A 14,289-nucleotide genomic window follows, 5' to 3' on the forward strand; every position below is an offset into this window, starting at 1 on the left:
TACTGTACCATACCAAACCAGTTCTTTTGCCATTTCTTTTTCTTGCTGACCATATGCCTTACGCAAGATCCGCTTCCTTGTTACCCTAATAGCATCGCACGGCTCCATCCTTGCAGGTGAACTCGCTCAAGGCATCCCTCAAAGCGGCCACTGATAACTGGATCAAGCACAAGCAGTGAGTAAACCATATGCATGTGGCGGTTACGAGATCTGTCAGGTCAGCGAGGAAATGATTACGATTAACGTGCCCATTTCAATGCAGCCATGAGTAGCATTTCTTTTCAAAAGCCATATGCCTGCGCTCGAGTGGATGTTAACTGTAATCATTTCCCCCTTCGCGAACTGCTCCACCTCAGAAGGCTCCCCCCATACACTGCTCGATAAGGTGATGACTGTGGGCACTGCAGCGCCTTTGCCTTCATGAATTTTATGCGTGTGCGTGTGAGGGGGGAATCTGCATGCACGTGTGCGCAGTGACAAGTGACTGGTTGTGTATGTTTTACATTTGTTTTGTTTTAATTTTTTACACCCGGCCAGACACCATGTGAAGGTGCCCACCCGCTTAAAGGGCATGGGCACTAATCCATCACCATCAGCAGCAGCAATAGTTGCAGGTGTAGCACTGGCATTGATGTTCTTTGGAATTGGAATTTTATTTTTTGGATCATCAAGAATCATGGAGCCCAGAGCTCGAGGCAGATAAGTCTGAGTGATGAGGCTCTGGGCACCAAGTAAAAACATACAGTACAGGAATGCATTTACAGCAGCACTGTGGGACATTGTTTACAAAAAGATACATGCATCAATACAAAAACAGGAACCAATGCATCTGATGAAATGAAAATAACTCTTCTGAATAACGCAATGAATAAAGCACCAGGGATATGAAACAGCAAATCTAGCAAATGGGGATCATTGAAACAAATATCAAGTATACAAACGGTTGAAAGAAAGTGAAGTCTAATAACCCTTTTAAATGAACGAACAGCTTTGAAATGCTGAGATAAAGTGTATGAAAGGGAGTTTATAAACCGAAACAATAAGAGATTATCTGCATACCATAACTAGTTCTAATGCGAGGAGTGACATATCGTGTGTGTCTGAGGTAGCATGCATCATGTTTTATGAAGTTTGTATTGAAAGAATTCAGTTGTTTGTCATGTTGTACCAGACTAACAAACAATACTGGAGTCGAGATTATATTAGGGAACAGTAAAATAATGTTTTAACCCTTTCGGCCCCAATTTTTTTTTTACCCCTTGAGGAATATTTTTTCTTGTATTTTACTTCATTGCCACCCAAGAAACATATATACATGAAAGATTTCTTCAGGACCGAATTTGTATAAAAGGTGGCGTCGTATCCTCTATATAGGACACCTGGGCTTACTGGTTGTAAAATAGAGCAATGTGACAGAGATTGGTGTTAGTGTTTATTTTAAAGCTTCCGTGGTGTTTAGAAACTAACGCAGTGCTTTCTTTAACTTAAAACAATTAGTAGGCTGTGATTATTGCCTGTGAGAGGCCTTGAAACAATTCTTTGCTTTTGTTATGCTCAGCTAGACATTACACTCCTCACATTCCGTTTTTGGTTTCTATTTGCATTCGTCCATCTTGTATATATAGTATTGGATGCATATATCGTGGCATGCTGCCACAAATGTATTAATATTAACCACAGAGAAAACTTTCCGCATCTGTTAAGGCCTTGAGTATCTTTGAAATAATACACAAAATTCTAATCGGGAACACACCTGTAGCTATAGAGAAAAAAATGCCAAAAGATGCGCATACCAATGCAGCCACTGCTTTGAGTTTCCACCATCTTTTTTGTTTACTCTTGGCGGCGTTGCGACAAGGACACAAGCATTTTCAGGCAGGTAGGCTGGAAATGCTGCTAGGTCAAAAAACGTGACGTCACACATGTGACGTCAGTGGGCACGTGACATATGATGACGTCATGTGTGGTTGTGGACAAGCACATTTTCTTTAGATTTTTCCGAGAGTTCCCCACATTTTTCCGAGCGTGCGTGCCCCGCTCTCGCTGCCTGCTTCTGTCCGGAATAGCATCAGTATCCCAACGAGGGTCAACATCAACCTGATCACGGTGACCATGACTCTCACCACAATGATGCTGGTCATTATAGAGATTTCAGCATGTGCTACAAGGTCTTCACTAAGCGGAAGAACATGCTGAAGCGTATTAGTAATGCCCAGAAGTTGGAGACAGAAGGAGCATTCCTTAAGTACGACCAGTGCAGCAGCAGGCTGCAACACTGGAAAATTTGGTTCGTGACTGCTGCGTAGTACACCAGTTTCCTGCCGAAAGCCTGCAGCTTACCCTTGAGAACGACAAAGGTAATTATTTATATATCATGCACGAATTTGCGCGCGGTCAGCTACTGTGACGTCTCTGAATGTATCTTTGTTTTTTGGGGGGTGGGGGAGGAGTTTTTTCTGCGAGCTTCTCGTATCTCATATTTATCCGTGCTCTGTGCTGTGCTCCTTTTGTGGCTTGTGTAGAGCGCGCTCGAAGGGCGAGCTCGGCCGTTGTGCATTTGTGTCAGTCGCCACTTCTTGGTGTACCATACAGCTTTTAAAGATATGAGGTTAAACACGGTCCGAGTTCCATGGGGATGTGCATGCACGACAAGCCACAGGCGACTCAAATATGACACAAGTGCACCGACAGACAGGAGTGGTCGACTTTGCATGTCATTGCATGCATGTAGACAGTTCTGGAGAATGCTTGACAAAGCCCCTATAGGTTTTGTTAGTGCTGACATTTCGCACGGGAGTATCATTTGTGGTTCAGTATGTGTTTTACATGACGTTTTGTACGAGATATTAAAAAAAAAGGTTTCTGGAGGATGACTGCGACATCAGTGTTCAATATGTTGTATGCGTACTTTGACAATAAGTGACACCATATAGCGGTATTTGGTTGGACTGCCGTGCTAGAGAACAAAACTGCTCGTTTCTCTAACCTGCGCACAAATATTGTGCTGAATCGTTCGCCACAGTCTGTTGTGTGCATATTTATGATCCATTTCCTAGCTGGCCCAGCAAGCGACAGAAAACGAGGATCGCACAAGGGAAAGTCGCGGCCTAGCGTAATACCTTGCGAACTCTTTTAGTGTGAACTGTAAATAAATCTATACAGATGCGTAACTGCGAAGCCGGTGATGTGCCTTCCTAGATAGAAGTTCTGCCTCCTCTCATCTTTCATCCTGTTTTCGTTTTGCATGGATTTCCTTTCGGCAAAATTAAGGGCCCTAATTGTTTGAGTCGATTTCGATAAGCTTTTATATATGACAGCTGCACGCGAAAAAGCTTACTTGGCGATCAAGAGGCACATGTTCGTCGTTACATTGCTGCGGACAACCCCTTTTAAAATTGGGAGCCAGAGTTGCTTGTCTGGCGAAATCAAGTTGCGTTTTTGAAAATCGACACACGGAAATGTTTGCTTATGGCTTGTCACTCTTGCAAAAGTGAATGTACTTAAGCTCTGGAAGAATTGCCATTATTTTCGGCACACATTCCGCACTCTGTAGATATATTGCGCGTATACAATCTGTGCATCAAAAATGCATATGCAAGCGCTGATCATATATGATCTGGACTGTAAGAGAGAAAAAAAAGTCTTGTTTCTAAGAAAGGCTCATGCTTTCAGTATCCTCGGGTGCACATGTCCGCAATCCAAATAACATATTGCATTTCAGTATTCTATCACCTAATTGCACTCTTCTGCGTAAAAGTGGGTGTTATTTAGGGAGCAACTAGGGCCAGCTAGCAAACCCGCAATCAAATGTTTATTCAGGTGGCGGCAACAGAAGCACAGCTCGAGTATCACAAACCTTCGTGATTGAAATGCATTGGGAATTTGAAGATATACTGAGCAATTTTGAAAAAAAAAATGCGCTGTATATTCTGCAAGGTGCGAAGTTTCAACTTTTAAGCACTTACAAGTGGGGACAGCGTAGTGAAAATTAGAGTACACATGATCCACAATGTTTTGTTTTTTCTAACAGCCATGCTTGATGAGCACAGGAGCATTTTTTATTTGTCATTGACATTGAGTGTTTTCAATTTGAACACCGTTGTACATAATATTTTGTATAGTATATTTTTCCACATTTTACAGAATTCCATGAAGGAAGAGATCCAGGTGTGCAAGTTCATAATATCTATGTTATAAAAAGCTTACCGACAGAAGTACAAGGACGTTCTACAGCTGCAACATGCCTGGAGTGGCTTGACCAAGTCGAGGCAACAAGACTCTTGCGATGTAAAGTCAAGGAAGCTGCAAGTTTGGTAAGACATGCTTCTCTTTTATGATCATTACAAGAGAAGAGAGTACTTTCAAGGTCCTGTACCAGAGGACACATTATGGGCACGATACCAACATCGCACACCTGAATATAGGTTTCCTTATCTGGCTCCACTTTCTGCACTTGTTCACAAAAGTGCCAGTGCAGTGCCAGTTCTTGCAGCGCGGGTGTAACCTGACTCTAGTACTCCCGGAGCAGTGGCCAAATTGAGTGCAAAAGTGCAGAAATGTTCGTTTGCTCCGGCCATGTGTTGGTGTTTATCGCGCGATTTTAACTATGCACGGGATTGTGCTAGTTGTGTTCAGCAGCGTGCACTTGTTAGAAGAGGCACATCTCATGGAGTGGCCATTAAATTTGTTAATTCCAAAAGTGATGAAAATTTGACACTGTCCTTTCTCTTGCATTGTGCATAGTGGGCCAGGTTGACCATCACTGTGTCAACGGGTACTTGAGAGAGAGGCAACGAACTTGGAATTCAAGAAGTTATTCAGACTCGCTCGAGACGACCTTTGAGTTTATACATGTGGCTCAGGCTGTTGCCATTCTTTCGAAATCTGCAGTTGTCAGCCAATTACAGCAGAAAAGAGTTGCTTGATAACTTGGACTTATTTGAACTCAACAACTCGTGTTCACTGTCAGCAGACGGTGCAGCGGAATGGCTATCAGAGACTGACTGGCTGGCAAAGGTGTCGGCTGCCGGTGACCTCAAAGACAGTCGCTACTGCAAGCGGAGGTGCGGATGATGTTGCAGCGAGTCATCACTAACGTTATCATCCACATATTAAAGATCTCACCATCTGCCTCTTATACAAATGCTACATCGTGCTGCATGTAATAATATTTGCACACAAAACAGATATAGCATAAAGAAACTTGCAAGGTTGGACAGAAAGGTGAGAACCCATATGTAGTGCACCTGCCAGGCAGTCGCTTACATGCACATACACGGGCATGCACACACACTGTCATTTGAGTTCTTTGGTGAAGGCATGGCGCAGATGCTGTATCTGGCATGGGCACACAGCTGTCTCAACGTCACTTGGCCGTGTAGCTGTCTGGTATGGAGCACACTGCACTGCTTGCATGAGAAGAGAACTCTCTGGGAAGCTATCGCAGAAGAACTCATACAGCACGAAGTCACATCAAGTGCAGAAGTGCAGGTGGCGCTAGCTGCACTGTTAAATCGAGTGCAAAAGTGGTGCACCTCCTGAACCAGTGCAGAAAGTGCAGCCAAATCAAGGAGACCTTATGGCTGACCGTGAAAGGGCAAGCATTCCTGATGACCTTTCGAAAGGAGTTCTCATGAAGACAGTACTGAAAAAAATTGGATGGGCACTTAAGCTCTATCTTAAGGATATGACGTGAGTGTTAATGCACTAATTAATAGTCATTGTCAGCTTTACATTCTTCTGTCCCTGTGAGTCCCACTCCATGGGCAATGGTGCAGTGGTTGAAGGGACCCTGAAATGATTTCGATGGGCATATTTTAGTACAACAGATCTGTAGAAGCGATCTTTTTGGGTATTCGAGTCAAATTTGAAAGCTGTTCGTGTACCGTATAATTTAGAAATAATTTTTAAAAATTCCTGCTCGCAGTAGCTCGCAACTGATTAGGATGACACACCTCACAGCATGTCCCCTATCCCGATGACGACAGTGGGCAGAAGAGCCAACCTTCAAACTCGCCCCGTATGCTCACTAACATCATCGAGGTAAGAGACGCGTGGTGAGGTATGTCGCCCTAATCGATTGTGAGCTTCTGAGAGCAGCGACTTTTAAAAATTATTTCTAGATTATAGAGTCCACTTTGTTCTTGCCTTATAGAGTCCCTGAAAAGGGTGTTTGAGGTTGTCTATAAAATGCTCACATTATGTAGAGACCAATGAGCATTCATGCCGCGTACAGGACCTGCCGTGAGCCAATAATTTACAATACAATTTTTAAAACTCCTGCTTCTGCACCTAGCGGCGACCTGCGGTGCTAGGTTTTCGCCCGAATCTGTGCTCGTTGCGTCATGTAGCGCTCATTACTTCAGCAGCGGACTGCTAGTATTGGTTCGTGCATTGGCAGCCAGCAGAGGGGGCGAGTGCAAACATTTCAGTGTGCAAAAAGTGACTAGAGGAGAGGGAAAGGCATGAAGACGTGGAAATTCAAATTTTGACTACAGATAACTCAGCTTGCACAAAGCACGCCTGAAAAATTCTTGCTGGAGGATATTTGTAAAGCAGCGTTCTTAAGCTTGCTATGCACATCGCATCTTTGTTGAGACCTCCTTTCACTGCCCCTTTAATGACAGCGTCCCAGGAAGAGCAGCTGAAGGTATTGGGGTCATGAACAGTATGTGTTGATTCTGCACTTGGAACAATAGGGCAAGAATTTGAATTGGTTACTCTTTTGATGGTGGATGAGTATGGAGCAGTATTGCCTATGGCCTGCTTCATCTGCAGAACAATGCATGTGCAAACCTTGGCAGCATTTTTTTAATCCATGAAGTCCTCCACAGGAGCCCTGTCACTAGAACTTCCCCTGTGGTGGCTCGGTGGTTATGGTGCTCAGCTGCTGATCCGAAAGACGTGGGTTCGATCCCGGCCGCGGAGGTCGAATTTTGATGGAGGCGAAATTCTAGAGTCCCGTGTACTGTGCGATGTCAGTGCAAGTGAAAGAACCCCAGGTGGTCGAAATTTCCAGAGCCCTTCACTATGGCGTTCCTCATAGCCTGAGTCGCTTTGGGACGTTAAACCACCATAAACCAGAACTTCCACGTCACATGATGCATCTGAATACTTCAAAAGGTGCGGGTTCAGTGGAGGCGAAATAATGGAGGTCCGTGTACTCTTCGATGTCAGTGCACATTAAAGAATTCCAGGTAGTCAAAATTATCTGAAGCCCTCTGTTACGGAGTCCCTCATAGCCTGAGTTGCTTTGGGGTGTTAAACCTCATAAAACCAAGCATCTGAATTCTTGAAGGCCTGGCTGACAGTCATGAGCCCACCTCAAGCGAATTATTTAGGTGATAAAAGAAAAAGGAAAGAAGAATGTGCTGCTGGAGGGCAGTGACAAGAATGAGATGGCTAAGCTTCTCGAGTCGTCTCTAGCCAATATGGACCCTAGGCTTCAGGAGTTTATTCAGTACTTCGGAGGAAACTATGCTCGCTACCAGGAGATGTGGGCCTACAGTTTCTGAACAAGGCTTGGCATCAACACGAACATGCATCTTGAAAGAATTCACAGGACTTTAAGGCATAGTTTCCTGGAAAATAATAGGAATCATGTTGCAAGCTCATCTCTGCACTGATGGACATGACACAAAACTCTTTGATGGAGAGGGTAGGCCACATTGTAAAAAAAAAGAGAACAAGCAAGATGAGCCAGATCGAGAACCACCAGAGATCTGCAGTGGCAATTACTGCATCTGCCAAGAGGAATGAAGAAGGTGCATGGGCTGTGCAATCCTAGTCCACAAAAGTCCTCGCACACACAATCTCAAAATTGACAAGGTGTGCCCACTCACCTCTGAAATGCACCAAATGTGTTTGATGGTCTTCATACACGTGTATCCACTGTGTGGGCATTACTAGCCCACCTGAAAGAAGAGATCAGAAGATCCTGAAAACTACTCAAGCAGTGTCATCAAACTCAGCAAATTTCCTCATTTTGGAAAGTGTTAATATAGCAGAAGCCTCCACGAGCGTGGCAAACTCAATTTGTCTTGGCCATGGTGGAAGTGGTCAAAGAATAATAGCAGAGGAAAAAAATTCTCAGGAAGTGCACAATGAGGTCAGCAAGCTTTTGGACCCTGTATTCAAGATCTGTGAAGACAATGTGAAGCAATAAATGCCCCACACATCAGGGGACCCAGCAAACAATAAAATTGAAAGATTTCATTCTACTAAGAAACCATGTCTGTCGAGCTCAGGTTCAGGTTTTTCGAAGCAAGCCAAGCTTCAGAAGAAGAGCACGAAAAAGGCAAATTCTCAACAGCAGTATCGAGGCTACTGTTATGATTACATCCCCAGGACACTACTTTTGAAAGGTGTGATCGCCCTTTTGGCACCCTGTTCTAGTCATTGCATATCCTTGACTAGTTTACCTGTGTACTTATCAACATAACCAATGAAGTATGTAGCTATGGGGTACCAGTTGGGCGGTGTGTGTGTTAGAGAGTGAGAGACACTTCCATGCTCGCCACATGTGCTGCAGGTAAGTATATTTTTCTTTCAGCAGAGTGTCTTGCACACTGCGACTGCAGCACAGGGGTTTTGCCGCATCTGGCTGAGCCAGACCACTTATTATCTCAGCAGACCCTGGCTGCTATGGAGTGCGTATCCCAGGTTACGGATAGGGAGGCTCTAACTAAGCACCTGAGTTCAAAAGACACTATAGGTTTGATTAAATGGAGGCATCTCTCCAGACACGGCGTGTCTTACTATGCCAAGGGTGCTTGGTAAGAGTGGAGCTTGCATGTGCAGACCAATGGGGTTTCCACTGCATTGTCACATTCCTCACCTGTACATGTTTTCTTCTCACTCAGGTCCATGGTTGCATGTTGCTAGCAATCAACAAATTTGCTGTGAGGGTGCAGCTTAATGCACACATGTTCTGGTCAACTTTGCTGGGTGACACATAACACTATTATGTGGTATGAAGTAAGAGGCAATTGTGTACAGAGCTAAAAGAGATGACTGCTCTAATTTGTGCCATTGTGATGCATTTCAGAGGACAAACAGTCAAAGAGACGCGAGGACAAAAATGCTGGCTTTTCATGATTCCATTGAAGATGTTATTAGCGTCAGTTATGGAAATACTTGGAAGATGACAATATATACTGTGCCTTTTTTCTTTTTTTCTTTCTTTTTTTACTGATACTATCAGCCCTGTTGAAGGGCCATTAAAGGAGTGGAAACCACAAACAAGAAAAAAAGCAATTTTAACAAATCAAATAGGGGTAACGTGCAATGTATGCAAACAACTGGTCACACTTGGACAAAGGTTTGGAGGGGAGTCAGTTCGACCATATTTGTTGAAGATAAACCGTGAAGCCAACTCTGGACCCTTTCCAGTTTGTTACGGTTTTTCTTTGTGTAAGGATCCCAGACAATTTTCGCGTACTCAGTTATAGGTCTAACCAGAGTCCTATAAGCCAAATTTTTTATTTCAGGTGATGCACTCTTTAAATTGTGCCTTAGGCTCCAAAGGGCTTGTTAGCCTTATTACTACATATCTCAAGTCACTTCTAGATATTAAACCATGATATTTGTTCTCCACTACTCTCCCAAGCTCATTCTCATACATACGTTACGAAAATTCCAGGATCTTCTTTTTCCTAGTAATGGACATACATACAGATTTTATGGGATTGATCACCATTTGCCAGTCATCGCAGCATTTTATAATGTTTTCTAGGCTGTTCTGCAATCTTATTTGGTCACTGAGAGATTCAATCTGATTGTAAACAATGCAGCCGTCGGCAAATAATCTTAATGGAACACAAGCGAGGTTAGGCACGTCATTAATAAAAGAAATAGTACAGGCCCAAGGACACTTCCCTGGGGTACTCCCGATAACACCAGTCGTAAGCTGGACCTGTACATGTCGGTTTCTACATATTGCTGCGGTTTTGTAGGTGCGAGGTGAACCATTTAGTGAGGTTGGGATTCTTGAACACTGTATTGATTTTTAGCAAAAGTTTGGAAAGTGAAAGCTTATCAAAGGCTTTAAAAAAGTGTAGATAAATAAGGTCCATCTGTCCTCGCAAATTTATCGTTTCTGAAGCGTCATGCGCCAATTCAACTAACTCTGTGATCGTAGACAGACTTTTACGGAAACCATGCTGTACTGGTGATAAGTTATACATTTCAAGGTAGTCGGAGAGGTGTTTGGATATAATGTGTTCTAGTATTTTAGAGCAAGTACTAGTAAGGGAAATTGGCCGGTAATTGCTACCGTCTGAATTGCTGGCTGTTTTATGAACCGGAACTATCTTGTCTAGTTTCCATGCGTTTGGGAAGGAACTGTTCACAATTGAATGAAATATTTTCGTAAGGAACTTTGACACCCATTCAGCATACCTGACTAAGAATTCATTCATTAGGAACACCATCTGCTCCGGGGCTTTTTTTTGTGTTGATATTAAGCAAAAGGTTCAGGACACCTTCCCCGGCTATTCTAATCTCTGAAATAGGAGTACGAGCAGAGTAGTCGGTGAGGATTGGAACTTTGCCATCATCTTTAGTAAAGACGGATGAGAAGAAGATGTAAATTGTTCAGCTCTCTCTTCAGTATTAATTTCACCGTTAGAAAAGTGCTGCTTAGTCGGCGGCTTCACATACCACGAAAACTTAGCCGGTGCTTCGGAAAAGAAATTCTTTAACGTTACTTTGCAAATTTGGACTTTTGAATCCCTAATGAGGCGCTTCAAATCTTGTCTCATATTGCGAACACTGATTTTATCCACTATATTGCTATTTTGGAAACATGCTTTTTGTTTTCTTTTATTTTTGTGTTTTGCATGAATAATTTCTCTATTTTTGTACTTCTTATTCTCCTTAGGAATAAATTGCTCTATACAGTGGGCTACAACATTGGAAAAGAAATTCCACAATTCATCAGTGTTTGCCTGTGATTCATAAAAGTACACGAATTCATCAAAAGAAGTTTAAGGTAGTCTGGGACACTCGCATCATCTGCGGACTGAAAATTCAAAACTAGTCTTTTTGGGTTGCCCGGAGAGATGCATGGAGACATACTGAAAGTAGCTATCGGCATTCGATGATCTGAAATTCTATCTTCAACATAACAGTCTTTCAGAAGGCTTATCGAACCGCGCCATACTAAAATTAGATCAAGGATAGATGAAGTTGTTTCACACAACCTTGTACGTTCAGTTACTACCTGCACTAAATTATGAGAGAATTCCAAGTCTAAAAGCTGTTCACAGCTTGCCATATCCGTCTCCCTGGGTGAACATGAGGTCCAATTAATTGTTGGTAAATTGAAGTCGTCTAAGACATTTATATTGTCTGCCTGTCGAACATTATTTTCCATGAATTCCCTTAGACTGGCGATTACTGCACGTGCAGAATTTGGGGCCCTCTACACCCCTTCAATGTAAACTGTCTGATCCGTCAGCTTTATTTTAATCCATACTGCTTCTAAATTGTGCAACCGCTCAAGGGCAGTGCACGAAATGCTTTGCATAACTAGTATGGCTGCACCACCTCCTCTTCCTGCTCGATCCCTTCTGAATGCTTTATAATCGGTTGGCACACACTCGGCGTCTGTTATATTCTCATGCAACCATGTCTCTGTTATGATAATAACGTCAGATTCATGTTCCATAACCACGACTTTCAGACCATCTGTTTTGTTTATTATACTCCGAGCATTTATATTTATCATCTTAAAACCATCCACTTTTTGTGCTCGCGTCAGTTGCTGTTTTCAGTGGGGCTGGTAATTTGGTATCTCTCATTTTTTCCTTCGTCCCAACCATACAACATATTATTCATTTTTAGTTTGTCAAAAACAAGTTTGGCCTTACGGCCTTCTTTCCTTTCATCTGCACACGAGTTCCAAAGTTTCTTCCTAATCTCCACTACCCACTCAGAGTAATCCTCACTAATGCTGATTTCAGAGCCTTTAAGCTTAGTACAATTGCTCAAAATTTTTCGTTTGTCCCTAAAGTCTGCTACCCTGAAAATAATGGGGCAGTTTCTTCTAGGTGCTTTCTTACCAAGCCTGTGAATTCTTTCAATGGAGCTTACTTCTACCTTGAGGATGTCACTACAAATGTCTTCAGTCACTTTCTTCATCAATATGACCTCAGTTTCATGGGCATCTTCTTTCACGCTTCTGATTATTAAATTATTCCTTCATGAGTGATTGTCTAGTTCATCGACCTGTCTAGCAATGCTCGACATGTCATCATTCCACCTATCGGTAAGCGCTTCAATATTTGCAAGCCTGTTCTGGGTATTGTCTGGGTTTTCTAGCTTGTGTTTAATTGCAAGAACTCAATTTTGCACTTCAAGGATTCTCATTTCAGAAGAAGCCTGGTTTGTCTGGACCTCGGTGAGTTTTGACAGGATCTATTTTTGGTTCTGGATCAATTCTGGAAACATTTCTTCTGTCACTGGACCGGGATTCTCCTCCACATTGCCCGACAACTTTAGCAACAAGCCCACTAATGATAAATATTCGCAAAAACAACTTAACGCATTGTGTGGACACTGCAACACTACAAGACAGTTTTGAATGACTAACCTGCACAAACGTGAACATTGGGTGACATAGTCAGGGCCGTGTTGCCGCGTCCACTGAAGCTGTCTCTCAGTGAGCTCCAATTTATAGGCAGCAGGTGGTCCTGCATGGGGGCGGGTCCCGTAGTCATCGTGCTTGAAGAAGATGCGCAGAAGGTAATGTCCACGTGCGGTGTCAGTGGCATTGCGCTGCAGCTTTCCCTGAACAATCCATCGCAGTCGCTCTTCCGGTCAAAATGTAGCATTGGGTTAACGCCGCAGGAACGCTGCTGGCATCCATCCTCCAAGAGTGCTGTAATCCTGCTGAAGGCGAAGCCGATACACGTGTTCAAGACCAATACAAACAGGGGAATGTTGGGTGACATAGTCACGGCTGTGTTAGGTTCTAGTATATTGCAATTTGCCTGTTCTAGCACTGGAATAAAGCTATTATATTTAGTTTGTTCATGTAGTTGTGTTGTCTTCCAGTCTCTTTTAGGTATGTGCTTCCAGAGTTTTTTTGAATTTATGAGTAGCACAGTCTGCCATGCAGTGAACAAATAAAGCTGCAGCAGTTGCTCAACGGTTATGGTGCTAGGCTGCTGACCCGAAAGACGAGGGTTCGATCCCTGCCGCGGGGGTCACATTTCGATAGAGGTTAGAGGCCCGTGTACTGTGCAATGTCAGTGTACGTTAAAAGAACTCTGGCACCCTCCACTATGGCATCCCTCGTAGCCTGAGTCACTTTGGAACGTTAATCGTAGATCGTTTAACCATGCTCCTCAGCATCCACATAAATGGAAGTACATATGCTCAAATGGGACAATTAACTGATGGGTTATGAATTGAGATAAGGCTATGGAGTGCACAAAATAGACGTCTAGTTGTCTCTTTGTCCGAATTTGATTTTCATGCTCATGTGATGTCAACTGAGGGCCGCCTAATGAGATCTGGTATACTGGCTCAGGTGACAGTTCGCACTAGTAATTGTTGAGATAAACCAAAATACTGACAAGTGGCAATGATTAAATGGCAGTGCTCTAGAGGTTGAACAACGATGATGAAATATGGATACATGCTTGCTGCGTAACACTATGTTGCTGTAGTATTGGTGGTAAACAGCTGTTCTTAGAATGTGCAGAAAGAAGCAGAGAGCATTTCATTGAGTGGATGGTAAAATGGGTCAGTCTGCATTCAAAGCAACAGTCAATCATTTAGAACAGCAGTTTTTGCTTGCAGGTTTCCTTCTTTGAAGTGATGCAATAAATATTAGCATACATAAGTCACCACATGGTGTTCCCCTACGACCACTGAATTTATAACTGATTTCTTCTTGATGCTGTTTTGGTTCCGGCTTAAATGAAATTATGGCTGTGACATGGAACGTGTGTTTAGCTCACGTCAGGCATGAAAAAAAAACTAACTTCTCGCACGTCATTTCTTGTCTATCCAGCTTATGAAACAGGCTGGCTTAAGCATTGTGATGGATTGATACATGACTCTGAGTGAAACTACATATCTGTGATTATTGCACGTTTTTTTCACGCCTGGCATGACCTAAATGCACCTTGCACATCGTGGCCATCGTTCGGTTGTTGAAAACAGAACCAAATATATGTCGAGAAGAAATTAAATTGCAAATTATGTAGGGGCAGAAGGGGTGATTCATGTATACTATTGTCCAATGAACTATTCGAAATAAAGCACACAAGCCAAGAATTT

At 43.0% G+C, this 14,289-nt stretch overlaps 1 protein-coding gene and 1 long non-coding RNA gene across 2 annotated transcripts in view; one reads left to right on the forward strand and one right to left on the reverse strand.

Annotated features, from left to right (window-relative positions):
* Window positions 1–14,289, forward strand: part of LOC144114338 (E3 ubiquitin-protein ligase RNF212B-like) — a 37,169-nt gene that overhangs the window by 10,832 nt on the left and 12,048 nt on the right. Inside the window, exon 7 of the mRNA XM_077647993.1 lies at window positions 117–175. Within this exon, the coding sequence (XP_077504119.1) occupies window positions 117–175 (59 nt within the window). The remainder of the gene's footprint in view (window positions 1–116; window positions 176–14,289) is intronic.
* On the reverse strand, window positions 4,323–12,658 carry LOC144113989 (uncharacterized). Its single transcript, XR_013310928.1, has 3 exons — window positions 12,593–12,658; window positions 7,842–7,913; window positions 4,323–5,791 (listed from the first exon to the last, which is right to left on the reverse strand). It is a non-coding gene; the product is annotated as an uncharacterized LOC144113989 (long non-coding RNA).

The sequence above is a fragment of the Amblyomma americanum genome, chromosome 1 (genome assembly GCF_052857255.1).
Source record: "Amblyomma americanum isolate KBUSLIRL-KWMA chromosome 1, ASM5285725v1, whole genome shotgun sequence".
In the NCBI taxonomy this organism is placed as follows: Eukaryota; Metazoa; Arthropoda; class Arachnida; order Ixodida; family Ixodidae; genus Amblyomma; species Amblyomma americanum.